This window comes from Mycotypha africana (genome assembly GCF_025528875.1).
Source record: "Mycotypha africana strain NRRL 2978 chromosome Unknown BDF20scaffold_8, whole genome shotgun sequence".
Classification (NCBI taxonomy): domain Eukaryota; kingdom Fungi; phylum Mucoromycota; class Mucoromycetes; order Mucorales; family Mycotyphaceae; genus Mycotypha; species Mycotypha africana.
Genome location: NW_026515732.1, coordinates 1,142,484 through 1,169,761, shown reverse-complemented (window position 1 = coordinate 1,169,761; position 27,278 = coordinate 1,142,484). Strand labels below are relative to the sequence as shown.

The 27,278-nt window shown below is 39.5% G+C and overlaps 12 protein-coding genes across 12 annotated transcripts; 4 read left to right on the top strand and 8 right to left on the bottom strand.

Moving 5' to 3' along the window:
* The first annotated feature begins 968 nt into the window (after positions 1-968).
* Positions 969-2,714, top strand: BDF20DRAFT_883285 (eukaryotic porin/Tom40). The gene is made up of 8 exons (XM_053081790.1): positions 969-1,048; positions 1,147-1,159; positions 1,264-1,367; positions 1,458-1,617; positions 1,717-1,838; positions 1,938-2,021; positions 2,106-2,359; positions 2,429-2,714. Exons 2-8 carry the CDS (start codon positions 1,147-1,149, stop codon positions 2,541-2,543), a joined length of 852 nt encoding a protein of 283 aa, XP_052934282.1. The 5' UTR covers positions 969-1,048; the 3' UTR covers positions 2,544-2,714.
* A 499-nt stretch (positions 2,715-3,213) lies between these two features.
* BDF20DRAFT_662086 (uncharacterized protein) lies at positions 3,214-3,903 on the top strand. Its single transcript, XM_053075974.1, has 2 exons — positions 3,214-3,392; positions 3,453-3,903. The coding sequence occupies exons 1-2, from the start codon at positions 3,265-3,267 to the stop codon at positions 3,757-3,759; spliced, it is 435 nt and encodes a 144-aa protein (XP_052934281.1). The 5' UTR covers positions 3,214-3,264; the 3' UTR covers positions 3,760-3,903.
* BDF20DRAFT_883279 (thioredoxin-like protein) lies at positions 3,695-6,124 on the bottom strand. The gene is made up of 3 exons (XM_053081789.1): positions 6,052-6,124; positions 3,954-5,852; positions 3,695-3,826 (listed from the first exon to the last, which is right to left on the bottom strand). Exon 2 carries the CDS (start codon positions 5,671-5,673, stop codon positions 4,048-4,050), a length of 1,626 nt encoding a protein of 541 aa, XP_052934280.1. The 5' UTR covers positions 5,674-5,852; positions 6,052-6,124; the 3' UTR covers positions 3,695-3,826; positions 3,954-4,047.
* Positions 5,897-7,729, bottom strand: BDF20DRAFT_883276 (ribonuclease P 40kDa subunit-domain-containing protein). Its single transcript, XM_053081788.1, has 6 exons — positions 7,489-7,729; positions 7,271-7,409; positions 7,032-7,202; positions 6,839-6,964; positions 6,366-6,747; positions 5,897-6,292 (listed from the first exon to the last, which is right to left on the bottom strand). Exons 1-6 carry the CDS (start codon positions 7,615-7,617, stop codon positions 6,094-6,096), a joined length of 1,146 nt encoding a protein of 381 aa, XP_052934279.1. The 5' UTR covers positions 7,618-7,729; the 3' UTR covers positions 5,897-6,093.
* A 550-nt stretch (positions 7,730-8,279) lies between these two features.
* Positions 8,280-9,021, top strand: BDF20DRAFT_915032 (uncharacterized protein; the record flags this gene model as incomplete). The annotated part of the gene is made up of 2 exons (XM_053084266.1): positions 8,280-8,493; positions 8,564-9,021. The coding sequence occupies 2 exons, from the start codon at positions 8,280-8,282 to the stop codon at positions 9,019-9,021; spliced, it is 672 nt and encodes a 223-aa protein (XP_052934278.1).
* A 1,099-nt stretch (positions 9,022-10,120) lies between these two features.
* On the bottom strand, positions 10,121-12,619 carry BDF20DRAFT_837543 (uncharacterized protein; the record flags this gene model as incomplete). Its single annotated transcript, XM_053079062.1, has 3 exons — positions 10,121-10,183; positions 10,263-10,291; positions 10,774-12,619. The coding sequence occupies 3 exons, from the start codon at positions 12,617-12,619 to the stop codon at positions 10,121-10,123; spliced, it is 1,938 nt and encodes a 645-aa protein (XP_052934277.1).
* Positions 12,560-14,199, bottom strand: BDF20DRAFT_661487 (uncharacterized protein). The gene is made up of 4 exons (XM_053075973.1): positions 13,929-14,199; positions 13,786-13,849; positions 13,405-13,679; positions 12,560-13,324 (listed from the first exon to the last, which is right to left on the bottom strand). Exons 1-4 carry the CDS (start codon positions 14,057-14,059, stop codon positions 12,685-12,687), a joined length of 1,110 nt encoding a protein of 369 aa, XP_052934276.1. The 5' UTR covers positions 14,060-14,199; the 3' UTR covers positions 12,560-12,684.
* Positions 14,200-14,340: 141 nt separating this feature from the next.
* BDF20DRAFT_823554 (major facilitator superfamily domain-containing protein) lies at positions 14,341-16,619 on the bottom strand (the record flags this gene model as incomplete). Its single annotated transcript, XM_053077808.1, has 6 exons — positions 14,341-15,193; positions 15,274-15,617; positions 15,766-15,957; positions 16,068-16,164; positions 16,245-16,260; positions 16,367-16,619. The coding sequence occupies 6 exons, from the start codon at positions 16,617-16,619 to the stop codon at positions 14,341-14,343; spliced, it is 1,755 nt and encodes a 584-aa protein (XP_052934275.1).
* Positions 16,620-18,863: 2,244 nt separating this feature from the next.
* On the top strand, positions 18,864-19,357 carry BDF20DRAFT_883263 (uncharacterized protein). Its single transcript, XM_053081787.1, has one exon. It carries the CDS (start codon positions 18,890-18,892, stop codon positions 19,292-19,294), a length of 405 nt encoding a protein of 134 aa, XP_052934274.1. The 5' UTR covers positions 18,864-18,889; the 3' UTR covers positions 19,295-19,357.
* Positions 19,358-19,984: 627 nt separating this feature from the next.
* BDF20DRAFT_915029 (uncharacterized protein) lies at positions 19,985-21,629 on the bottom strand (the record flags this gene model as incomplete). The annotated part of the gene is made up of 2 exons (XM_053084265.1): positions 19,985-20,445; positions 20,543-21,629. The coding sequence occupies 2 exons, from the start codon at positions 21,627-21,629 to the stop codon at positions 19,985-19,987; spliced, it is 1,548 nt and encodes a 515-aa protein (XP_052934273.1).
* A 1,527-nt stretch (positions 21,630-23,156) lies between these two features.
* On the bottom strand, positions 23,157-23,710 carry BDF20DRAFT_883255 (uncharacterized protein). Its single transcript, XM_053081786.1, has one exon. It carries the CDS (start codon positions 23,608-23,610, stop codon positions 23,302-23,304), a length of 309 nt encoding a protein of 102 aa, XP_052934272.1. The 5' UTR covers positions 23,611-23,710; the 3' UTR covers positions 23,157-23,301.
* Positions 23,711-23,973: 263 nt separating this feature from the next.
* On the bottom strand, positions 23,974-24,517 carry BDF20DRAFT_883252 (uncharacterized protein; the record flags this gene model as incomplete). Its single annotated transcript, XM_053081785.1, has 3 exons — positions 24,391-24,517; positions 24,254-24,335; positions 23,974-24,197 (listed from the first exon to the last, which is right to left on the bottom strand). Exons 1-3 carry the CDS (start codon positions 24,406-24,408, stop codon positions 23,974-23,976), a joined length of 324 nt encoding a protein of 107 aa, XP_052934271.1. The 5' UTR covers positions 24,409-24,517.
* Between the last annotated feature and the right edge of the window lie 2,761 nt (positions 24,518-27,278).

Genomic DNA, 27,278 nt, shown 5'->3' with positions numbered 1-27,278 from the left:
GGAAAAAAGTCGAACTCTTTCATTGGATGAAATTGGACTAATTTGACAATCTGTTCCTGGATACTTCTAAAATAAAATTGGACTGATGCAGTTTGTCCAGTCTAAAGCACCTTTGCGACTGAGAGCATAACAGTCTGAGCAGCCCTTCTTTCACATGTTCTTCTTTTGAGAACCCCTCTCGAAAGGCTACAATATAGACCTTATTAAGCTGAAAGCTCTGCAATTGCAGAATCTGTTGACCATACGGAAACAGATAACATTTACGTCTTCTCAATGAACAGTAGCTAGGGTGAATACGTCAACAGTGTGTATTCAATTGCACGAGTAATTGTAATTATAGCTCAAAATTTGATTTACATCAATTTGTGTATATATATGTAACGCGTGTAGATCTCGGATTCAACAAATTATCGTGATACTCTTTTGCAAAACTTGTAGTATTAGTTAGAATCATGGTTGTAATGGCGGTTTAAAGCTATGCATCACATTGCTCAAGAGGTTTGGACTGATCATGGAAGACCTGGTACTTGGAAGATTCTACAGTTTTATAAGTCGGCATTTTTTATCGAGAATATATCCAAAAATATTGTCTCAGAACTCCCAATTTTTTGTTCTTTAGGTCTGAAAATCAATTTAAAGCTGTCCGTATTGCTATCAGTATCGGTTAACCTCTTGTTAATATACGTACAAGTACCCAACCTCTTGTAAATATATATTTTCATCCAGTGTCTGTTACATTTCAGGACAGCCCGAATAAAGATATTAATGATACTACGTTCCCGACAAAGGTCAATGATTAAATGTATGACGCGAGCATGACATTCATAATTTAGGTTTTGTGGGGGTCAAAAAGTGTGCCTGTTAAGGTGCTTATGTTTGCTGCAGCACCATTTGCTTCGTTCAACCCCAGTTTTTTTCAACTTACACCAGCCCCATGCTTGATTCAACATCCGCTAATGGTAACTTTTTTAGGTGTGTTCGGCTCATTTGTTTCTTTTCTTTTCTTCTTCATTCTATTTATCACTCTCAAACAAAGTACTCTTCTAAGGTATACCTTGCTTGAACCGCACTTGTAATAACAAGTATGCTGCCGTGATAAGCATGACTGACATGAATTTAATTATCAAACAAAAATACTGTTAATAGATGTCCGTTCCTGGTAAGTCTATACAACTCCGTCCATCAGAATCAACTTTTTTAAAAAAAAGATGTTTAAGAAAGCCTGTTTATTGAAAAAAAAAAACCACCTTATTTCTTCTGCAGTTGCTTTCAATGACATTGGCAAATCCGCCAAGGATCTCTTGACTAAGGATTTCCCCGTTGGAAACGTCAAGCTTGAAGTCAAGACCACTGCCCCTAATGGCGTTGTAAGTATTTTTAGGGAAAAAAAAAGAAACGAATAAACGAGCATTAGGCGATGATATAATTACTCACGTCGAATGGCAAAAAATGTATAGATCTTCAAAGTCAATGGTAACCGTGATAACAAGACTGGTATCATTGTTGGTGATATTGAAACCAAGTTTGCCGATAAGAAGAACGGTATCACTCTTACTGAAGCTTGGACAACTTCCAATGTCCTTAACGGAAAGGTCGAACTCGAAAACAATCTTGCCAGTAAGTGAATTGTTATTATATGAGGCAGAAGCACGGGAGAGAAAAAAAAAAAGTGTACAAGGCAGGTGTACTCAATTGATTTATTTGTATAACTTGTAGAGGGTCTCAAGCTCGAACTCTTGACTTCTCTTCTTCCTTCTGTCAACGAAAGAGCCGCTAAGATCAACGCCATTTACAAGAAGCCTAATGTTCACACTGTTGCCACCCTTGATGTTTTCAAGGTAAAGTGAAGAGCGTCATGAGAACGAATGGAGCATAAATATTGAAACGACGAAAGATAGAGTTCTAAAAGTATTTAATTTCACTGTTTACTCATATAGACCAATTTCAATGTGAACACTGTCTTTAGCCAACGTGGCTACCTCGTCGGTACTGAAGTCGCTTACAACATCTTGGACGGAAAGGTAAATAGAGCTCATTTTAGAGTGAGGGCGGTAAATTAGCAAGAGAAGGGTGATTTATTTCTATGGCTTTTACAACCTCGATAGATTGGTCGCTACAATGCTGCCGTTGGTTATGCTGCTGCTGAACACGGTGTTGCTTTCCACCTTACCAACAACTTGACCAACATCTCTGCTTCCTACTATCATCACGTCAATAGCGACCTTGAAGCTTCTGGTAGAGCTACTTGGGACTCTAAGGGTGCCAATGCTGTTGCCCTTGAAGTCGGTGCTAAACTCAAGTTAGATAGCACTGCCTTTGTTAAGGCCAAGATCTCCAACGCTGGTGTTCTCGGTCTTGCGTAAGTAGAAACACTATTCGATTCAACTGATGTTTACACTCAATATTAACAAAAATCTTTCTACATCAGCTACACTCAAAGCCTTCGCCCTGGTGTCAAGGTTAACCTTGGTGCTTCTATTGATACTACTCGTCTCAATGAAAATGCTCACAAGCTTGGTCTTTCTCTCACTTTGGAAAACTAAATTCTATATGAGCCAACAACAAACGAACAACAAGACTAATATGACAAGCTATATGTATATTGCCAACTCACCCTATTATTTATAGAAAGAAGGAATTTTGTAATATCATTCATATTCCTTTTTGTATTAAGCTTACCCATAATAAATAATACACCAGATTCTCAAACAGTCATTCTTACAGTGCGGGATACACCTGTCCATTTCTTTTTCTTTTATACGAACTGCCTGTTGGAATAGTGTCGTTCATCACTTGCTGCTGTCGGAGCAAAATATTAAGAAACACTTAACCCCGCTTAAATAAATCTAATTTCTTTCTTTAGGTTGATGAAGCAAATGTTACCACTATCTGAACTCGATCATTCATCAGGGCAAAATATATTTTTTTTTTTGCAATTCCATCTTTTACAGTAGCTGAGCGTCATCGGTAATGAACCTTTGCCACTTGTCTATTGACAAAGCCTTTCGACGTGTGGAAGTATAAGTTAATCTGCTGATATCAAATCGTCCGTATAACATTAACTGCATAGAATGAACTGATTTTGAATTTTTGTTAAAATGAAACTTATTACTCATTCTCCAGAAAAAGAACGACCCTCATGTTTGACCTCATCCACATGTATATAAAAGGTCTTGAAAAGAAGAGGATGCTTTTGCCGTTGTCTCTTTTTTACCAATATCTCTTTTCTTTATTTATTTCTACACCATCTCATTTGTTCAAGCCATGAAGTTTGCCTATTTTTTGATATCAGCCATTTTATTTATAGAATATATCGTATGCCAAAATCTGACAATGGTTTACCCACAAGCAAATAACGTGTTTCATACAGGAGACAAAATCCTTATTGAATGGTAAACGAATAGTACCTTTCGTTTGTTCAAAAAAGTCACCAAAGATTAATCAGTGAAAAGGCAGAATAGGCTACCAGACGGAAAACCACGTACGTACGACGATCTCACTAAAAAGAAAGTAGTTCCACTCAACGCCTCACTCAGCTATGCTACGATTGCCCTTGCCTACGGTGAAAGCAACGATTTGCGCATTTGTCATGTCATGACAGATAGAGCGTCACTGAACTCGGGCTATTATGAATGGGCCATTCCACATAGTATTACTACACGCAATAATTATGTGGTTGAAGTAGGAACAGATTCCGACAATATTGCATTTGCTGGTAAAAGAATAATAAATCCCATGCATCCTTCGCGTACAGCGTAAGTGTCGCTTCTCACAGAACATTGATACTCCTCTCTCAACATAGGTTACATCACCATTATCAACAACTCTACAAAGTCATCGACCGATACCAAAAAGTGATAGAGTATTGTATTTCATCTATGAATGAGCACAACAGGAGAGGCAGGTTGACACAAGTGTGTGTCCATTCCATTCCATTCCAATCCAACACATACCTTGTGAGTTCCCCTCTATTCCGAACTTTTGTAGTTTTTATTTTCTTTCGCCATTTTCTATACAATGAAGCCCCCCGATAAATGATAAAGTTATTTAGAGCTCCTCGCGAGGATAATTTTCTTTGTCCGTGTTTGGCTTTTCCAGACCATCCAGATCTATCTGTAAATTCTGCTTTGTCGCATGCTCCAAGATGAATTTCCCGAAATCACGTAGTGTACGAGGACCCGTATAATCAATCATTTCGTTTGTTTCTGCTTTGAAAAGTTTGATGGTAGGATAGCTATTCACTTGAAAACCGGCGGACAAAGGTATATCATTCGTCGTACCGTCCATTTTAGCAATCACAATACCGGTGTCGTCCTTATGGTTGGCTTCCTGAACGATTTCGCCCAAACGCTGGTAGACGGGAGCCAAGTTTTGACAGTGTGGACACCAAGGAGCATACACTTCAATCAAGACATCCTTGGTAGGATCCATCACCATCTTTTCAAACTCTTTGGCTACGACTGTCTTGACGGGCGCATTTTCATTCACGTGCGGATCCGGTATGGCTGCCGAACGGATGAGTTCATGCACATCGCCTTGATGGACTTTGTCCAGAAATCGGTCAAGGTCGTCATGCAGGGAGGGTGATAGGGAAATATGATCAGCGGCGAGCGCCTTGAAAGGGTATCGGCCGCCTGTTTTAAAATCATGAATAGCTATCGCGGGCCATGTGTTATTTTCGAGACCCAAGAAGCCTGCTTGCGATGCAAAGACTTTAGCATCAATATGCGCAAAAGCATAAACGCCTTTATACTTTTCTGCTAACGGCTTCAATTGTTCCGTCAATTGAGCTTTCATTTCGTCAGAATCGGAAAAGAGATAGACTAAGGGACGGGCCGCATCGACATAATCCATAAAGGTATCAGGGTTGATGTCCCCAAGAAGAGGAATACTATTGAGTTTAATAAAATCTTCCATTTGTGCCGGATCGTTAGTATCGCCGTCGTACACATCCATACCCTTGTCAAATCTCTTCATAAGAACAACTGTCGGTGTGCTGTGCAGGTCTGCCTGTGGTGACGGGTACATCTGTTGTATGTCTTCCTTTGAATTCTCATCGACAATGACGATACCAAAAGCAAAGTCGTCAATGAGTTTGTCTGACAGGGCAGACCATCGTTGGATCATCTCCTTATCATTGGCATTCACGTACGCGACGGCTAATAACGGTTCTTTTTCTTTCAGCTGTTCTAGTTCCTCTTTGTTGTTGATGACGGATAAGCCGGACTCTAAACGATGATTCATGTATTCCACGATACGCTGTGAAGTATGAGCGTCACTATAAATGTCGATAGGCTGGCCTTTTCTAAACACTTGCATCGTAGGATATATATTGACTTGGTAGTGAGCACACATTTCTCCGTGGGTTGTACAGTCCACTTCTGCTAATAAAAAGTGGTCATTGTTATCGTATTCTTGGATGGTCTTGGCTGCAGCCTCAAACTCAGGTGCTAACGACTGACAGGGACGGCATTGGGGTGAAAAAAATTTGACCATGGTGAGATCATGACTTTGAATGGCTTCCTTGAAATTGTCAAAAGAGGTCAAAGAAAGAACACTGGTAGAGACAGAGTTGTCAGGTGCAACTCCGTTCTCCTCTGCTGGAGATGCATTGATCGTAGCAGTAGCTGATAGGAAGCAGGCAATGGCAGAGAACACCACTGACGTTTTCATTCTATCCTAGCTTTGTTTCTTACAAGAACAGAAAAAGGAAAGAAAAGGTACAAGTAGAGCGATATACCTGTCAATGCTAAGTTTATTTTATTTTTTTTTGGGCTGTCCATTTTTGGGTCAAATTTTTTGATTTATTTCTTTTTTGTGTTGTTCCTTTATGATTGGCAAACCATCGGTTACTGGGAGAGAAAAAAAAAAAAAAAAAAAAAAAAAAAAAAGGTAAGCTTAATTGGTTTTTTAAACTTCAGATAAAAAAATCGTTCAATTTAAAATTTTCCTGGCTTTTTTCGTTTTGCCATATAGATTGACTTTTTAACAGGAAATAACACAGGGACTGTGTGTTTGCAGCATCACGGATTGCTATGCATGTAAGCTTACAGATGAAAGACAGTTTCCGATAGAGCTAATGCTTTATTATTTTCACGTCTTGACGTGATGCGAACCATAAAATTGATACATGTATGCATTTCTATTATTCGGTAACAATAAGAAGGTGTAATCATTTTCACCATTATAATAATGGTAGTGAGCAAATTTGTCCCAAGTGTAAGGCGAATCCTTGAAACCCCAACTTGTCAGGGCGATCCACTCTTTTGTGACACCTGATGCCATTAATTTCCTACAAGAAAGAGAAAGCGCGTTTTAATGCCGTGCCTCAACCATGTATTGACGGTCAGAAACGTATCGTTTACCTCAACATGGTCATCATATTGTCCACAGCAAAAGCGGATATGAATCCCTTGAATCTTACCAAGGTACCTGTATGTGCTGAATCAGATAAAGGTACTGGAGGTTCATAGACGGACACAAACGGATCGACGGGCTTTTGTTGACTTGATTTTTGCATTAATCGACTGGCCTTCAAATGAGCCAAACCTATCCATTCTATGGCTTCCATAGCTCTCGTATCCCAATGCTGTAGGGATGCTTCTTGTTGTTGATCCATATCATACATCATATTTTGGAAAGTGGGTATATCAATATCTGTCAGTGTATCGAACTCTGGCTTCATTTCTTTTCTGGTGATTTCTTTGACGCTCAAGGGCCATTGCATATCGATGGTCGTCTTTGTCACTGACAATGCATCATGAGGATGATGAGGAAAAGGAAAAAAAAAGGTAAATACTGTAGTCCGACTTGGCGACCACCCTCTTGCTTCTCTTACATTTATCAAATGCACAAAAAACCATCCTGAACGACCTTGTCAATGTATTTTCAAAGCACCACTTTAGTCGGTTGAATAATTTACTATCCGGTTTAAAAGATCTATCTTTGAGGTCCACCTTGACGACTGGAAATGGATCTGTAAGTACAGTTTTCTGTCACTTGGAACATTGTATGTTATCACGATACTTTACTGTGTTTTACGTGTTTGATATCAGCTTTTGTTTGTTTTATGGGTGGCATACCGAACGTTTCAAAGGTTGTTTTCGTCAAGCTGAATACAAGTTCACCTTTGGGTGTCAGTACGACAACGTCATCCGTATTTAAATGGGTATCTAATGTATGCATCATCAATTGAGAATTGTCTAATAAAGAAGAATCTTTTGTTCAGCAGGGCATGGAAAAGCATAAAAAATGTAATTTTGGTTTCTACCTGATTGCAGGTAAAGTTGAAAGAATTCTCTGTCCAACAAAATCGAAAGAGGCGCTTCTACTTCATAATATACACCAAGGCTGTGACTCATATGTTCTTCTGCCAAATTGATGGAACAAGAAGGTAAAAAGACAGAGAGCTAAGAAAAAGAGAAAGATAGATTGAAGTAAGCGACTCGATCGATCAACTAACAGATCCACTGTGTGATTCAATCGTACAGCTTTATTGAAAGGATGTGTGTCAATAACATGCTTCCATAGTTGCTCATGTTGATCAAGATCTAAATAGTTCAAATCCACATGCGACTTTGTAACCTCTTGATTGAAAAAGTATGTCTTTTCAGCCATGTGTGTATAATAGGGTGTGCGAAGAAACTGAACGCTCTTTTTTTGACAAGTCAAACAAAAAGAAAAAAAATCTAGTAAAAAGGAAATGCCCAAATCCGTTTATGGTAAACGTTGAAACAATTTCATTGGATGAAAATGTGCGATCCAACCAAGGTTGCTCGCATTGACTATCCCGAATACAACTCATCATTATCTAAATAAAGCGAGTACTAGACTGTAAAATGTAGATAACGCTCTTTTCTGATCGAAAACGTACTTGTTGACACAAATACTAGTTGCTGAGGCTCTAGAAATCAACAATTTGCAATAGTAAAAAATAAATAAATAGAAAACTCGATTTCAACAAGCGAAATTTTAGTGCAGCTTCTTTATTCAGATGAAAAAAGCGTTTGCCTCTTTCTTCTCTTTATACATTTTCATATCCAAATAGAAAAGACATAAAAAAAAAAAAAAAAAAAAGCAGAAAAAAGCACCAAAAAAAAAAGCAAAAAAAACACAATATCACATATAAAACTCACAAACAAACGTTTCTCCCCTTTTTTTCCGTTTCTATACACATACTCCCTCTACTTATTTCTTCCCTTTCCTTCTTTTTTTTTTTTCTTCTATCATTTTTTAAAACCTCTTTTTTTTTTTTTTTGTCTTACATCCTCCATTAAGAAATGCATATTGAAATTGCTCAAGCTGTTGAATTTCTCGGTAGACTTTTGAATACGAAACTCGAGCAAGATGCCATTGCTCGCTTCAAAGACAAGCTGTCAGAATTGTTAAAGATTCGTTTCGAAGACCATTGGGATCCTCAGCAACCTTATCGAGGCAATGGCTACCGTGCTCTGTCTAATTTCAATGGTCTATTAGATCCCGTTGTGACGTCTGGTAAGCTAAATTGATGTCCAATTGAATGCTTGTGGATTGCAAAAACTCATGTTGTAAAATTATTTTATAGCTGCCCTTCAAGCGAATGTGGATCCAAACACCATTCAAACCCATCTTCCTCGTGATTTTGTTCTTTGGATTGATCCCTATTCGGTCTCTTACCGTGTAGGCGATCACGGTAATATCATGACACTTTTTGAAGACCGTTCACGAGGTAGAGTGACGCTCAAGTTTGACAACTCCAATAACACTACCAACACGAACACTAGCACCACCGCTACAACTACCAACAATAGCAGCATAAATGCAAAATCCACTGCATCTCCCAGTGGTTCGCCTTTTCTACAATATCTTCAACAACCTAAACCCTCCACACCTATTCGTATTTCCCCACCCAACAGTCCCGAATCTATTGTATTAAAGCAGAATCAGCATCAAGCGAGTAAGCTTTCTACTACCACCACCATTAATACGAATGCTAAGAATAATAGCAATAACGAAAATAAAGATTTAGTGATTGCTACATAATCATCATATACGGAAAAATTGGAGCAAATTCTTTATTAGGTAATGTGTGTGTATGTGTGCGTGTGTATGTATGTATGTCTGTGCGTGTGCCTATAACAGTCATTTGAGAAAAGTGGAGGCGATGTCTTCAAAAAAAAAAAACAGTCTTACGGATCAATGCGATGACAGTGATTCTCCAACATTTTTTTGATCTGCATGCACCCAGAAAAGTAGAAAATTGAGGAAATTTGTGTCACTCAGTACAAATTCTTTTGGGTTCAGAAAAGAGAAACTGTCACTCAATAGGGATCGAAGAAAAAATGAAGGGTTCCATCGAATGATAACAAAAAAAACATTTAAATTCATCCGTACCCTATCTTAACGTAACGCCACGTTAACAAAGGTCTGGAAAAATAAGGATAATTAACGGAGAACTTGACCATCGATATCTTGAGCCCCGCAATTCGCTGGTTCAATAGCCAAACAATTGGCTTTGAAGATCTAAATAGACTACTGATATTGCTTGCATTCTAAGTATATCGTCATTGAGGGGAGTTCTATCACCGTGGGTTTAGTCTTCCAACTCATTATTGAAATGAATCATTCTTTTACAGGTATTTTCTACATATACAATATTCGGCATGTTTGTAACAGTAACTATGGATTGGTACCATAATAATGTTAACTATATAGCACACAGTAAAGCTATTCGAGCACTGGGTTTCATCGTCAGTATCCGCTGTTCAGTAGGGTGATAAAGAATGGGCTGTATGGCATTGTCAGCTTCTTATTCTGAGAAGAAAAAGAAGAGAGAGTTGGTAGATGGAATCATAGTTTCGTGAATACCAGTAAATCCTACAAGTACTTCGGAAGCTTAGTCTATAAAGATGTTTCGCAAGCGAAATCGTATCGACCAATGAAAGTCTAATCTGGCAATGAGTGAGTGTTTACTAAACAACAGTTCTACGAAGGATCTGATACACTTTGAGCATTTGTCGCGTCTGTTCAAATGAAGATATCCAATGTATCTTTTCTACTGAAATTAGTCTGTTTGTGTTTATTGAGGGAAATCAGTTAAAAAAGCTTCTATCGTGAAAACTAGGTATTCAGGTGCTGGTCTCTAGAAACTGCCTCTACGTTGTAAATGTTCGCGAGCCGAAGTTCGTAATGATGTTAAAGGGTTCTAATCCCCACAGGAGTTGAAGAAAAAAGGACGGCGTCAGTGTTGCTCTTTTTTTCAGGTCAGATGAGAAAACACTTACTGCCATTGCTTCTTTTTCAGCAATTCGATCTAAAGGTATATAAATTAACAAAAAACAACCACAAATACTCAACAGTATATATAGTACAGCTTTCTATCACAATCCAGTTAGCTTTTATAAGTATGTTTTGTTCAAGAAAGAGGGGATATTTTATATTTTTCTTCACCTCTTGTAATAGGTAAGCGAATAATTCATGATAAGCTGACATATAGCCTAACGCAAAGGCTAGCACTATACCAACCAATTTGAGCATTTCTATTGTTGTAGTGATGTTGTCCGCATGAAGAGTAATGAGTGTTCCTATCCGTCATTGAGAGTGGACGATAACGGAAGCATCATCGGTAAAACAACAAAAGAGAAAAATGGGCAAACTACCCCCCTCCCCCATTTTGCCTGTGATATTTCTTAAAACAAAAATCAAAAAACATGTTTTTGTGTGATTCAGCCAATCAATTTTTTATTTGCGCATTCGTATTTATATCGCTGCTTGATCCTACATTATCTGATGTACTTTGATCATGCGATAAAGATTCCTTTGGTTGCAACCAAGTCATCCACTGAGATATTTTTGTCCAATAATGGTTGAGGTAATTGCCAACAATCATCATGGATGCTGAAGCACTCGACTGGCCTGTGGTTGCTTGTGAAGGAGACGCAGGGGAAGTCCTCGCACCAGAAACACCCATCTTTCTCTCCAGAACCCCCACTTTGCCAAAGAAAGTGCCTACATTCTCTTCAATTTCTTTCAACTTGTCATTCAGCACGTTCAATTCATAGTGAAGCTTAGCACTATGATCTTCGACGTGTTTCAATCTTTGAGCTGTAGTCGATTGCTCATCTATCACTCGCCTCGACTTTGACTGCAGTTGTTCAAATGCCTTCATTCGGTTTTCGTAAGTCATCTTTAAACGATCGGCTGTTTTTTCGTAAACGGCGGCAATCGATTTGACTTGTTGGTAATATTGCTCAAGTTGACGTTGTTTTTGCAACAGGCGTTCGAAAATGAGGTAAGTTTGTACATTCATGATCGTCTTGGGTCGCTGTGGAGCAGTTTCGTCCCTACCATCCACCATGGTAGAAGCTTCTTTTCCATACACATCCGCGTTGAAGATAAGATCATCCATATCGATGGCATGAGGCATCAAGCGGCTATAGCTGCTGGTGCCCAGGGTCATCGTGTTGGATCGTTTTAGTTTCTCAGGGGTAAGATCATTTCCGCCTGGATCGCTTTCCTTCTTCCACTCTGTATTTTGTTGCTGTTGAATGGTTGTCAAATAGCCAGGATCAAAAAGTAGACTGTCTGACAGAGATCGCGTACGGTGATAGCGTCTTACAACATCCTGTTTCTGGCTGTGAGGGAGATAGGGCACAAAATCGCCCTCCTCTTCGTCTTCCTTTACCTTATCCTCTTTTTCTTCTTCTTCTTCTTCTTCAGTGTCCTCTCCGCGTTCTTCAATATCCTCCTTGAAAACTTTTTCATCAACATCTTCCTTCTGTTGCTTCCCGAATGCTTTCTCAAATAGTGTACCTTTTCTTTTTTCATCGTCTAATGTGGATTCTAAATGATAGTGATCATCTGTATTGGATGGTTTGCCGCTGGGTGTGTTGGGGGAGGCAGTAAAAAAGAAACGACTCGAGCTCAAAATAGGTGCTGATTTGGGGCTAGTGAATGTTGCAGCGTTTGACTCTGCTGATTTGGATTTGCGTAAGTAGGGTGAAGTAGAAGATGCAAGTGCGTAAGAATGATGGGTATGGGTATTATAATCGTAGAAGGTAGGGTTGAGTGCGATAGGAGAGGTGAGTGGTACAATAGTAGTAGTAGTATTAGGTTCTAAAGAGGTATTATGTTTGTTATTTCTACGAATCGAGGGTATACGTTTCTTACTATGACGAGTGGATGCAGTTAATAAAGGGGGAGATGGTGTTGCTGATAGATTCTTTTGAGACGATGTTTGAGTGAATAATAAAGGTGAAGGCTTTCGAGATGATTTTTCGGAAAGAGACTTCTTTGATAGATGGCTTGAACTGTTCGGAGAGGAGGACGGTGGTGGCTGCTGGGCCTGTTGAGAACGAGAGGGAGAGGAGGTCACCGACGGCGAAGGGGAAGTCACCTCCGATCCAGACGAAGTGGGTGATGTGGCGAGCTTTGCTTTGCTGTCCGATGTTGTATTGATCCAGGGAAAGGTGCCTGCCACTCGATTTTTCAAGATATCCACAGCCGCACCGCCTGTTTTCGTGGTTTTTTTCAACATGTGAATGAGTTCATTGGAGGAGGACGACTGATCCTGTGGCTGCAGTAGTGGCGTAGGATGCAACGGTTGATCACTACTACTGTTACTGTGACTGATCTCTGACATCAGGCTTGTCATTCCTCCACTGCTGTCGTTATTATTGATCGTATGACTCAAGTTATTATTATGGCTCAGTGTAGTGTACAATCCCCCTTCAGCTTGGGTCGCCAAATGGCCCGTAAGCTTTCAATGGTAGCGTGATGACGAAAGACTTCTGGATCGGATGTTTCTATGGACAACGGTGAATTCGTTACGCCTGAAATATCGTCCAATTTTGATTTAATGACTCTCTTGACCTTCATCTGCCCCACAAGAGAATGGATTGGATTTGTCGGCTCGTTTAACCGTACGACTGTGTCTTTATCCAAAAATCGAGTAATCCGCATATTTTTATATTTTTGATAATCGCCAATATCAAACCGGAATGTATCATGATCGAGGAAGGGGTCTTTGACCGTCGTAAATCCAGCATCCTGAAGTTTATTGCGACAAACAATCAATTTAGAAATAATAGCGGCGACGAGGTGGGGCTCCATCCATGGTTCTTTCAAATGAAAATCAGCTGTTTTGGCGGGAATGTAGCTTGCATAAAAAGCCCATAGTGCGTGAGTCGTTTCATCACATAACAATCCATCAACGTAGTCTTTGTCGAGTAATTTGAATAAATAGAGAGCGATCTGCACGAGTGACACTAAATTGATGACAGCATCTTGGAAATGGACTGTATCGGCTATCTTGTAGAGTGATCTAAATTTCTCTTCCGAAGCTGGACTGAAAAAAGCCATAGATAGGAAACGAAAAAACTAAGACTATGCTCTTCAACAATAGGCGTTCTACTTGTGCTGACTTACTTTGGAGGCTGTAGGTTAAGCGAGCTTCTTCCTGTACAATTCGTTCTCCTCAAGTTGATATTAACATAGGCTTGCTTTATCCACCTATCGTAATCTCCGTTGGGGACTAATATCATATCCATATCATAAGGTAATTCGCCCGGATTGGTTAATAATATTTCACCCAGTGGTGTTGGTTTCGATTTTAAATGGGCACCCAGTTGAAGAAACGTTTGAATCTGTGGTCGCGAATGTTGTAATTCAGCAGTTGAAATAGCAATGACGGCTACTTGAATCTATATAAGTTATGCATTTTGCAAAACAAAGCATCAGTATCATTTTATGAAAAGATAGATTAGGCAAAGCTACCTTTGAAAAAAGAACACAACTCAATCAACTTACAACATGACTTTCATCGCCTGTAAACACATTGACAACGTTTGACGGCACTTTACGGTCGCAAACCCTAAGCAATACAGGTTTTTTTTTTATTGTTTGCCATTGTTTACCATAACAGTGACAACGATCCGTTAAGAGTGTTTTACCATTGTTCTACTACATAAATTTGGTATCCTCTCAATTCCACCTTTTCTTCAATGACGCTCAATCCACAAGTAGCAGCCATTTGAAGTGCCTTTTTCCTTTCGGCAAATACAAACTTTTTCTTCTCTGCCATATCATGAAGAACTGCTATACCAAAAAAAAACCCCCCGTCCAGTGATAAAGTGCAAAAGAAAAAAGGGAATGAAAAAAACAAAAAGGAGATAGAAAGGAACCGAAAAAATGGGGGGCATATGAACTTCAAACATATGAAATTCAGATATTTTTGTTCTATTTCTCCCAATCAAACTCGACGAAAAGGACAAACCAACATGATCCACAAAAATCCCGTTTATTGATGTTTCTTGGTATATATAAAGATAAAGAAGGGATGGGGTAGTTATGTAGTCGTTGTTCTTATTTTGCAACCCCATGAGAAGAAGAAGGGCCGCTTACTCTTACGATGAATCTACTTAGAGCAGCTGCTACAATAGCCATCAAACCACCAAAGATCAATACAGGCGTCACACTGGACATATTTCCACCTCTTCTATTGTTTCCGTCCTTGATAGCGTCGGCAGCAGCAAAAATGAAGGAGGAGATAATGGCGACGGCGAACTGAGGGAAGACGATATACATATTATGAACGCCTAGAATCATGCCTGCATCAAACTCATCATTATTTTGCTGTGACTCTTCTTCGTGAGGTGTTGAGTGATGATGTGAAGACGACTGTTGGATAGCGCCGTGGTGACCCACCGCTGCCATGTTTCGCTTTTCATCTTCGTAACTGACAAACTCTCCTACTAACGAGAAGGGGATCCAAAGTACGATAGCCCATGGAACACCCATAATGGCCAGTACCACAGTGGCGGCTGCTACTGACTCTACAAACAAGGACGAGATGAGCGCAAAGGCAACTGTCAAGTGTGACAAAGTGTAAATGTTCAACAAGTTCATCCAGCGTCTGTGGATGGCCCATTTGGAGGACACAATAGCAGGCAAGATTAAACCCGCCAGGACGGACACAACAGAGTAGCACAAGAGGGCAAAAGAACCTGCTCGTGTCCCTTGAGCCCAGTCAAGAGGTTCATCAGGTGTACGAGGAGGATGCGTGGCGAAATAAATATCGGAAACCCATTGCGTACTGTAGAATAAAAAGGGGAACCAACCCATCCAGGCAAAGAACTGAGTATTGCATAATGTTTGAATAGGACGAGGCAAAAAACGGAAAGCTCTCCAAATGTAATAAAAAGTGCTATACCAGGGCCTGTCGTACGGGGGAGGAGATCATGATGAATATGACGCACTTTTTTTCTGATACAAATAAACAGAGTCATGGGAACTTACTGATTGAGTTCGGCGTCGTCTTTTCTTTCAACGGTTTTCTCCTTGGTTGTTACACAAGTAATGCCTAATGTCAAAACGAACACGACAATGGCGACGATACAGAAAACCTTGACCTGAGAATCACCTAACCAAGGCAAGTACTTGACCAGATCGACAAAGCCGACAAAATAACCAATGACCATGGCCGTGTTACTCATACGAGCACTCCAAGCATTTGCAATATCTTGTTGCCATAAAGGCGGAATATCTAAAATAAGAGCACGACAAATGGCTTGGACGGCATTCAAGGTGAAGTCTAAAAAGTAAAAAGAAGCCACAGCTACGATAATAGCATTGGTATGAGCCTAAAAGGGAAAGTGGTAAAGATCAGCTTAAATCCTTTTGCCGTCCTCCCTATACAAGTATGCAAGATAGTTCATTCTGCTTCAGGGCAGCCCGCGGAACGGTTTCCCCACCCCCCCCCACCCCTTGAGTATCTAAAAGAATACTTACAGCTTGCTTTATACTTTCCATACGATCCATCGACGTTGATGAAGTGGCAAATATCTCTGCAAACCAGTAGCCAATTTCTTTAGCATAAGCAACACCCACCATAGAAAGGCATGTTAAAATCCCTGCTACTACAATAAAAGGTCTACGTTTTCCGAACTTTGATGTACATTTATCACTAAAAGCACCAATGACCTAGATGAAGGATGACGGATAGGGTCTCTTTTTAACGACTGATCTAAAAAAGGAGGTTACGGTTTGCCCGCTTATCCTAATAAAAAAAGAAATCCCGAAAAACTACTTACCGGTTGCACGATTAAACCGGATAATGGCCCTGCTAGCCAGACCAAGGCTGTCAACTCTTTTGACAAATCTAACGATAACAAATAAGGCGTTCCATAACTAAATAAGGGTGAGGTAAATGAGCAACAGTAATAAAGATCACTCTTGTTTTATTGTGAAATAAAGGATGGCCACTTTACGATAATTCAACAGTCCCTGAAATCATATAAAGTTTTTATTTTTTAGTAACGTAAACATCCATGATGATGAAATAAAGATGATGTCAATATAGCCTATAAGCATGCGTTGTATATAAACTTACATGTAAATTGTACACCAGCCATGCAAACAGTCAGCGTCAATAGCTGTAAGAGATGTAATCCTGGTATATTGGTATCTTCTCCATGACTCTTGGTCGCTGTATAGGATGTGGCCACTACTTGACTGTTGTAGGTGGAGGCCTCAAAACTGGATCGTCTACGCTGGTATTTTGGTCTACTCACAGGCGGCTTTTTGTTGCTGCCACCGCTACTGTTGTTTCCCAGTAAAGGGGTTTTAGAATTCGCTCCAGGCATCTATGATCGAATCGATGGTAGAGGTATTTAAATTGATAACAAGTGTTATACCGGTGTATATATAGAAAAAGAGTCAATGAAGTGATGTAAGAAGAACAAAAAAATAAAAAATAGAAAAGAATAAAAGGAAGGGCTGATCGTTTGGGTCGTCTTTTTTTTTTTCCAAATTTATCTTTCTGGCTAGAAGCTTAGAAACGATTGCTTCGAGTTAGTACTATAACATAAAATTGATTGTCCAATTATATTTCATTTTTATCCCTACTTGCATGAAAACCGTTTTCTCGTTTTGAAAAATGATTCCAAATGACGCTTCATAAATACATAGCAACATGTGCGTCTGTGTCGATTGCAAGCAAGGGATATCGTACAGGATATAAGATTGTCTATTGTAGACCATGCTTCAAAGGAAACCAATGGTATCGGTCCAAGAGCATATGGTTAAACTATTTCTAGTAGTAAAAAACATATTGTTTGTTAAAAAATTATAGCGTTTTTTGTGATTTCAAAAAATTGGGACAATTCTATTGGTAAAAACTGATGCTGCAGCTAAACGTAGTAGTAGAATGGATTTTAGGGAGTGAAAGAATTCATGTACATACAGTTGGAGTTGCAAGACAGAGTTTAGAGTTTTTCCATTATCCGTCCGGACGCTACAACGCACATTATCAGAAGTTCGGTATAACATGATGGCACAATAGATTGAGTCTATATTCGTAAGTCATCTACTAAGCAGGCGTTTTCACTGAATGCTATCGTCATCTGACTTTTAAGGATAAATTAAAAAGACAGTTTTCAGTACGTAGTTGACCAATCTATTGTTTGTATTGACAGACATAGAACAGTATAATGCATCTCCAATGACTGGCTTAACATGATTAGCATTGGTTTGAGGAATCATGGATAGCCACTCGAGACAATTACAAATCGAGCGATCTGGGGAAGGATAAGGGGAAAAAAAGAGGAATGTCTGAACCGTCCCCTTCTTCTTGAATGTATTCATATTTATACAATTTCTGCATAAGATAAGAAGGCTTCTTTCACTTTAGGAAAAGCGTATAATTGCATCCATTTGAAGTGAAAAGCTTGAAAGCTGAAAGCATTCAACTATTTCTAAAAGAAGTTACGCTTTGACTGTTGAGTTGGCCTCTATTATCCTCTCTTTCTTTTTTTGGTATGGCTTGTCTACAAGCACTCTTTTCTTTATTATTGGACACAAACAGCACCCCTTTCGATCAATGTCTGCTTATCCTGTCTATAGCCATCAGCCCATTTCCCAAACAATAAAATGGTTTTACAGCTTGAATAATAGTTGCACATCAGTTTTGCTTTTCCGGCTTGTCCATTTGATCATTATGTTCAAACAGATTATATCCTATGCCCAGAAGACAGCCTACGTGTAGGCTTACTCTATCAGTAAACATAGAGTACCATTCAGACCGTAGTGTTCACAAGATCGGTGAAGGCATGTATTATATTAACCGTATGAATGAAACAATACCCTCTTGATCAAACACAGCATCATGTTTGACGGCAGGTATCATCAGCTCACTTAGACAATGAAAAAGCAAACAGTTTTTTCTAAAGATCTTTTGACTGAAAATTATTTGTCTACAGTTTGCTTCACTTTACTCAGAGACAAAAAGAGGTGTTTTAACGATAATACAGCAATCGTTGCTACTGTTACTGCAGAAATCTTGTTGCCAACCTAAATAAAAACAAAGGTTAGTAGACTCTTTGAGTAACCATCTCTAGTATGCGTCTTCTCCCCTGCTCGATTTCTCAACGACTGATGAGAAACGTCTTGTCGTTAGTGAAAATGGTACGACACATGCTTGGTGGGAACTTGTCATTGAAAGAAAAACTATAGACTTTGCTATTTGATACCTACCGTAAATAGTAGACGCTAATTGATCTTGGTGAGACATTATCGCAAGATTTAAAGTAATGTGTGAACAGATGGAACAGATAATAGGTCTGTAGGGACAGACATTCTATCTACATTAGTTATAGAACTTTTACCCATATCTTTTTTATCTACCATTTATATTGAGACGAACTTGAGACTGTACGAAAATGGGAAAAAGCCTACTTTTTTTTTGATAAATAGTTTTGTCGATGTGATCGAGAGGAGATTCATAACGGATATATATCACAGAAGTTCATGTTTTCAACTATTGCCTATAAAGTTATGTCGCTTTCCCCAGTCTTTGCCATTCTCTTTTCTTTTCTTTTTTTGCGAATAATCCTCGTTCTTGAACAGCTCAAGTATCATGTGCAATCAACGCAATTATTATGCCGCCACGCGCCCTGTTCCAACCGCGCACAACCGCAATACTCGCCTTTTTACGTTTACTGAAAAGTCGGTCCCTCCTGCTCTTGCCGGTCCTAGTCAATCAAGCGCCCTGACCCATTTACAAGCAACAGACCCTAGTCGAGATTGGGACGGCTTGAAAGACGCCATGACCGAATACAAGGCTTTGAACCGCTTGAAGGCGCAGCATGAAACGCAATTGATGGCCGGTTTCAAGGATAATATTGAACGTGATTGCCAAAGAATCAAGACATCTCTTCACGATATTAGAAATACTGTGGCCGATGTTGAAAATCATATGGACCATTTGAATGCTCAAACAGAAGCTCTCATGAATAATATGATTGATACAATTGAAGAATAAGTTGCGGCCTGAAGTCTACATGACGTACAGTTATGTATGAGGTGTGAATATGGAAGAACGGATGAATGATATTCATTTATCCTTTATTCTTTTTCTTTTTTTTTTTTGCTATATAAAATAGTCCCAACATTATCGCATAAAAGCTCTTATTCAAAGTTAGTATTAGCTCTGTATTCTTTTTATTTGCAGCAGCAGCAGCTACAGCTACCCTCTATATAAGCGCTACTGCATAATATAATACTTGAAACAATTGGTCATCTTTAAAAAGCTATCATTACTTTATTCTAAATACAGATACAAAGGGGGGGGGAGAGAAAGAGAAAGAGAGAGAGGATCAAGACAGTGAATTATGATTTATTGAGAACCGTCATGAGTCAAGTAAATGGGTTTGCGATATGCACAACAGAGGAGAGTCTCAAGAGCACTTTTTACTCTATCAACCTATTCCAATGCATTAGTATTATTAGGATGAACCATCCTTACAGAAACGAGGGAGGGGATAATATTAGCGACCTTTTTAGTAGTCGAGTAAAGTAGTATATATGTAGAGAGGGATTAGAAAATAAAGGGATTAAACTAAGCAGTAGTAGTACGAAGTGAGGATTAGGGTTTCAAGAAGAAGAAAAAAAAAAAGGGAAAATAAATAAACAGGATAAGGTTAAGCATCAGCTTTTTTGAAGAGCAACAGCCTTAGAATGCTCTCGGATGCATAATGGAAGTCAAAGACGACTGCTGCGTTAGTTGGTTTCGTTTCAAAGAAAATGAGGAAGGTGTAGTCGCGGGAGTGCTTACGATGCTTGCTGGAGGAGTGTTAGTTGGTGAAAGATGAGGTTTTTGTGCTGTGAAAAAAAAGTAATTGCAAAAGCTTTTGTAGTGGTCCATTTCCCGCACAACATGTTTAATATCTTCGTCAAACATGTCCACGGACTCTGGTTTTGACTTTCCATAAAAGGCCCTTACAGCGGGTTGGAATCTCGTCAGCATATGGATCATATCATCTCTGCAAAGGACACCGATGCGACCGCCCCAAATACCTATAGGTATCGAACGATATTTGACGTCGGTTTGAATGGCGTTTTCGGGTATCATTTTGTCAAAGGTCGTTATTTGTTGTGCGGGATCTAGTCCTCTACTTTTCGCTACTTCCAACACTGTTCAGGAGGAGATTGATTGATTCAAGTTAATAAATGAACGCGTAACACAAAAAATATGGATGTAGAGCGAGCTAAAGCAAAACCGGGTACTTACTTTCTTCATTCAGTCTTTTTGTGATAGGTCCAGGTGAATGAATCGTCAAGTCTGTTTCTAGTATTTCAATATAACCACCCGGCTTAAGCAGCCGCCAGCAATCTTTGATGACTTGAGGGTATTGCGATAAAGTGAAGGACAAGACCATAAATCGTATATGTATCACATCGAAACTAGCGTCTGAGAATTCTCTCAATCCACTCAGCACGTTACATACCAATAATTGGCAATTGCGCGGTAGATTATGTTTGGCGGGAAACATGTCGTCTTTGTCCACGCCTATCACCTCGATGCCTGGGTATCGGGCAGAAAGATCGATGCACCAGGCGCCAGGGCCGCAGCCCACATCCAAAATCCTACCTTTGGGCAAGTCTTTGTAGTCGAACGGTAAGCAAAATTCGCCTTCGAATGCCAATTTCATCAAATCATTCTTTAATTGAATTCGATCGGCTTCTTCTTCGTCCAATTCGAGTAATTCGACGGAAAACGGTTGATCTTTGGGTTGGGTGCAGAGCAGGTATTCGCTCATCGTTTCCCTGCTATTGTCAGACAACGATCGCCTGACGCTTCGTAAACTATTCCGCCTCGTCGTGGGGGACATATAAGAGTCATCCTCCTCGTCCTCGTCGCCGTTCGTGTTGAAAGCGGTCGAGAAAGAATCCGGCGTGATCGAGGCAGACGCCTTGTTGCTGTGTGCTCCGCCTTTTTTCATGTCTGTGCTGCTGCTGTTGCTGCTGCTGTGGTGTGGGCCATAGCGGTGGTGACTACTGCTGGCGCTTTTCTTTCGTGTCGCAGCCGTTGCTTTGGTGAGAAGACTGGAAAAGGACATCTTCTTACTACTGGCCGACTTGATCAAGGGAGTGGGTCTTTTCGCCGCTGCAGCTGCTGTATCCAGAGGCGTCAGGCAGGTCAATGGCGTGAGTGACTGTGACCTGTTTCGTGCGAGAGCATCATGGAAAGGAGAGACTACTGCATCGTTGGTGGGTGAAGGTGGCGCTGAAGAAAACATGTTGAATAAGCCGGATCCATTAAACCAGGACCGTCGGTGATGGTCTTTACGGTCAACGCCAGTTTTATTACGGCGCATTCTATGTAATTGTGAATGGTTTGTTTTTTTTTTTCCCCGTTCTATTTTACAAGGGAAGTGAATATAAGAAAAGAGAGCACCAAAGAAATAAGAAAAAAGGGAAAAAAAAGATAGTGACAAAATTTACCTTTTCGCCCTACCAAATCTGTGGATTCAAATTTTAGGCGTATATAGAGCGGACTTTAAGTCTTTTGCCAGGTTTCATTTGAATTGATCGGGAAAGATATTTCGGTTGGTCGTTTGTGGAATAGAAGACAGCACTGACATTATCATAGCATCAGATGGCATCGAATCAAGATCTCTTGTTTGCATAGAAGAGTCTCTGTCACGTGTTGGAGATCTATCCTCCCTTTCATCTTGGAATACATACAGTCAAGGACATGTTGTTGCTTGCCTAGAGTTTCCGTTTTTCCTGGTTTTTTTTTATTTTTATTTTTATTTTTTTTGCATTTGTTGCAATTCATTTGGGTATTAACCCCAGGTGAGGGGGGACTTGTGGGATTCATAAGATTTATTTGATGTGCTCTTTTTTAATTTCCCATAAGCGGTTCTTGAAAAACAGTCATGAATAATGCATCCAACAGAATCCTTTATAAGCCTTACTTGTGATTTACTGGTTTACTAAAACACATTCTGACAAATATCAAAATGTTGAAAGAGGAGCGGCTAATTTTTATTTTCTTTTTTTCTTTTTTGTCATGAAATGTAACCTACATTTATTTAAAAATAGTCTTTGTGCGTACCTGAATTGAAATGGTTCTGAAATTAAAAAAGAGGAAAAAAAAAAGACAAATACAGTTATGAACCAACTTATTCCGGTACTTAGAGCTGGAATGATTGGGTGGTAAATAGACTTGACGTCAACAAAATTTATCTACAGTTTTTTGGCTTTGGGTTTAGACGAAGCCACAATATAACTAGACGAAAAAAGTAAATTTTTGAGATCATTAAGTTATAGTTTCAAGATCAAACTACACAAAATTGAGACGCTTACCTGTAAAAATCAAACCAGCTTCGTGCTGGCGATGAGAGGATGGTGTTAAGTGGTTGTTGCAGGTGATTTTGGTTTTCTAGAAAACTCCGCAGGTCTTCCCGTTGACTTCCAGAACGAAACGCTAATTGCCAACATGTTTTTAGCAGCGTTGACGTCGCGGTTCCAAAGTATCGAACAGGTTTTGCAGGCAAGGATACTTTGGCCGGGAACTGTCTTCAATGCTTCAAGATTGTTGGAACGACAATTATTGGATATTCGAGAGGTTTTGTATTCATCCATTGTTATCGTCAGTAAATCGCCAGCAGCCTCTCTTCGCTTCAAGACACGCCAAAGAACTCCCACGACACCAGTCTTATGACCCTTGATGGACACTGCACTCTTCCCGAACATGCCATTACCAACTACAATCAAAGGGATCTTTTTAGTGTCGCCTACATTAAAGGGTTCAGGCTTCCACTTGTTCTTAAGGGAATTGCTGTAGAAAGCATGAGTTCTATCAATATTTCTGCGAATAGTGGATGAATTGCTTATCATTTAAAAACCTTACCTATCTTTCTTAGCGAGAACATTGCTTACTTCTCTCGCATCTGCTTCTTCCCTCTCTTCTGGAACCTTTTGCTTCTTCTTCTTCTTCTTTTAACGTTTACAAAAGGCCATTCTGTCGGTATTCTTCTTTGGTCACTTGCTTTGATCTTTCTTCTTCTTCAACCTCAATTGCTTATTGTACTTTGTGGTTCCATTAATAAGCAAATTGACCATGTTGTTGGCAGTACGCTCTTGACCCTGGTATAAACGAAATCTGTCTTTAGCAGTTCTCTCGTCGTAAAAAGAAGACAAGGCTTCGAAGTGCTGCAACATATATTGTACATGACGATCATGTTGTTCGATAATAGAATTTTTGGCGGTTGATATGCCACTTTCGATCATTTTAAGTGTGCCTGCTTTCTTCTTTTCCAGCTTTGCAGCGTATCTGGTACTTCCGGTCATATGATACTATTCCTTGGTAGAGCAGCTGCGTACTTGATGTTTGTTACGGTCTAGTCCGATGGCCGCTGTGAAGACAGATCTTCGCCCTGGATCAAGGAAAGCGGGTCTGTAATTGTCTTGTACTTTGTCATAAGAAAAATCTTCCAAAGTCAAGGTGTGATTATGAATGATCATGTCTTCTTTTGTTTTCTTTTTGCGGCTGAACAAAAAGTCTACAGTAAAACCGTCCGACCTAACCATGTTTCGAAACATTACATCAGAACTTTCCTTCAAAGCGGTTAAACTATGACAGAAGCAAAAATAGGGGTGTGTTTACTATTAGGGATAATTTTTGCTGAAGAAGTTCTTCTATAGTTTTACCTCTTAAAGCCAAACTTTTTGAAGTTGAAGACTTTGCAGAATTGTTCCAGTTGGGCTGTATAACCTTTGGCAACTTTTCCATTCGAGGGAACGAGAAGTAGAATGACCCAGTAAGTCACAACTGATGCACTTGATATCTCCAGTTGTTTGCTTCTTCTTTCTCTTTGCTTGCTTCTTTTCTTCCTTGATTGTAGCTGATTGCTTACGTTTCTTGCCGCTACTTCCAACTAAATTTCCGTTAAACAAACATAAACTTGTCTTGCAGTGAGAGCATGATACTTACCATCAGCCGCAGAAACTGCTTTGTAAAACTTGCATTCATGGTATGCCTTGTTGAAATGTCCGCGTGTTTTGCAATCCTTGCACTCGATGCTTACTAGTCATATAAAATATAATCTGAGGATTACCACTATAACTTACTTGTGGCAGCGTGATCATGTATTACTTACGGAAGGACTCGTTTTTGACTTTATTCCTATGGGCTTCTGCCACCGATTTGATTTTTTGCAAGATTTTGGCTTTGTACATGGTGAGTAGTAGCTATCAGTATGAAGAAAGAAAGTAAGAAAGAAGAATAAGAAGAGAAGATGAAAATCAAACGAAAGGCAACTTTCTGTAAATGCTTCGAGTTTGACAATATTTATTGTTTATTACGATTGACAACAACAATTGTTATGTACGTGGCGGAAGAACGTGCCTGGGATCAGTTTAACGCGTAGTTCAATTCATAGGGTCCATAAATAAAGTCTCGTAAACCACAACCCTGTATCTATTGCTCATAAGACCTGTGTCACACTAAAATACTCAATAAGTCTCGTAGTACTTTAACGTAATGCCACTCTCAATTGAAAAATGTCCACTGACCTTCAAAATAATGTCTCCAATTATTTATTCAATAAATCGTCCAAGAATGTAATACCATTTCATCCTAAAGTAATACAAAATTATCTAAATTAAATATGGATATTGTCCAATAAAATTTGTATAAAGTATAAAGTGGAAGCTAAAACACTGTATTTCATCTATCCATAGGAACAACATGACAAGCGGTCATTTTGTTTTAGTACGAATAAAAGTGTTTTGCTTTTTCATCCGACCCAAATTCACATGCCGCCCCTCTTCCTTTCCAAAAAGGGACTGTATACAATTCTTCCAGAAGCGACGTACTTGTCCGGCTAGTTAGGGTGGATTTGTTATGATGAAATAGGCTTTCTTTTACAATAGAACTGTCTTTTTAGACAAGTAGGGTAATCTTAAATGCAACTTTTATCATTTTAGACGAATTACCATTGTTTTTAGATGGCAATTGTTTCACCGTCCAATAAAAATGTTTGTACATTCGGAAGCATGTCAGTAGGGCGAAACAAATGAGAACCGTCCTCTTTATTACCTGTCCTATTCTGGATCGTTAAAAAGAAAAAAAAAAAAAAAGAAAACGTGTTTATTACGGCAATGCCAATTCCTTCGGCTTGAACACAATGGTTTTTCCCGACTTTCGACAAACTGCTTCAGTTCATGTCATCCTAGGGATAGTGGCATTTATGTCTCTCTGCCGTAGCTTCAGACAGTTGCTTGCAGTGAAAGAACGGCGGTACCCTTGGATCCAGAAGTGTCAACGCAGATTATCATAGAAACAGAGGCTGCATGTTTGAGAGGTTTCAAATTCATCGATGGTGACGACAATCCCCCTGACCTTCAGCTTTACGTTTCTTCAGAGTTGCCAACAGTTTACCGACAATACGACATCTTTTGCCAAACATTCCAGCACCCAACATAAATCAATGGCACTCTTCTAGGGGATTCCGAGTACTTTTTCAGGCCTCCACTTTTTGGGCACTTTTAGCACCCATAACTATCATTCAATGGGATGAAGTAAATGATGAAAGTGTATTTCCATGGGCTCATTGCGGCTGCTTGTTGTTTGACTTTCTTTCCTTTCTTCTTCTTCTTCTTTGCCTTGTCCTATGTTCGTATTCGAATGGGAAAAAAAACGAGGGAGAAAAAGTGTTGATGTTGAACAAAAGGATTCATTGAAAAATTTTAAGAGCATGTAATGGTTTCCAACCGGAACAAATCTAGTGAGATCGACAGTATCTCTTCAACAGGAAGTATTCTACATAACAGCATATGTATGCACGTGATACAGCACAACATTTCCGGATGAAAATGCCTCATAGTATGCATGGACCCTAGTGGCATGAAAGATAAGAAGGGTTGGCATGACTGCTGAAAATGGAATGGAGTTCGCCCTTTGTCAACTTGTTCTACTCCCTATATCAACGTAGTATGTGAGTAAGTGCTTTCGATGACAGTGTCATTCTATACGACTTACTTGAGCAATTCAACAGTTCTTCTCGTGGTCAAAAGTGAAGAGCGCTCGTTGGTTTGCAGTATCAATACACATCACTCAAGTGTTTATCACTTGACTTGTGCCATTTTCATTTTTAGCAGCCTATAGAATAGAATGTAAGCATGCAAATCAACCAACCTATTTCCTATTGTTTCATCTTTGATGCTTACCATCCTTGCTATGGCTGCCTTTAGTATCCGCCCAGAAGGAGCGCCTTGAACAATGTACTGGTAAAAGTGAGATGATGAAAGTAACTCTCACACGGATAAAGAGTTACTTTACTTTCATCACGAGAACATTCCGTAACATGGCTTCACTTCACCACGGCTGATTTTTTGCAGGTCAAGTGAAGGGTGCCATGGAGTCACTAGATAACAAAGAAAACGCCCTTTTTAGGACTGAAACGGGATCCAGTAAAGAAAGAAACGGTTTACTTGGCGCGTACCAGATGCGTTCCAGAATCATTGCCGTTGCCAATTTTTGTAACAGGCCCATCGTCAAACACGTATTCACCCTCTCGATGGGCTATTCTCTTGGTGAGTAAAGGGAAGCCGTGCAAATGGAGAGTGATACGTGTCCCGACGATAGCTGTTTTCATTTTAGATTCTGAAAAGTTACGTGTAGGCTAGGATGAGTTGCGGGAAATGCGGCGTATTCTACCTACGGATGAGAATGCCAATACATCCTATGGGCAGAGTATTGTAAGTACTAGAGTAGCCTTTGTTGCCAGATGTACTGAGATGAAACTCTTTGTCATTGAAGATGATATTTGAAATGACTTTTTAGTTAACTATTTCGTTGGTTTATGAACTTTTTTAAAGAAGGATGTGTAAAAATGATGGAGGGTTTAGCTAAGTGTGATAAGAGTAAGATAGATGCTTTGAAAAGAGAGTAGAAAGGGAAAAAGGAAAAATGAGCGTTGAAACCGTCCTCTATTTATATTCTTTCTTTTTTCCAG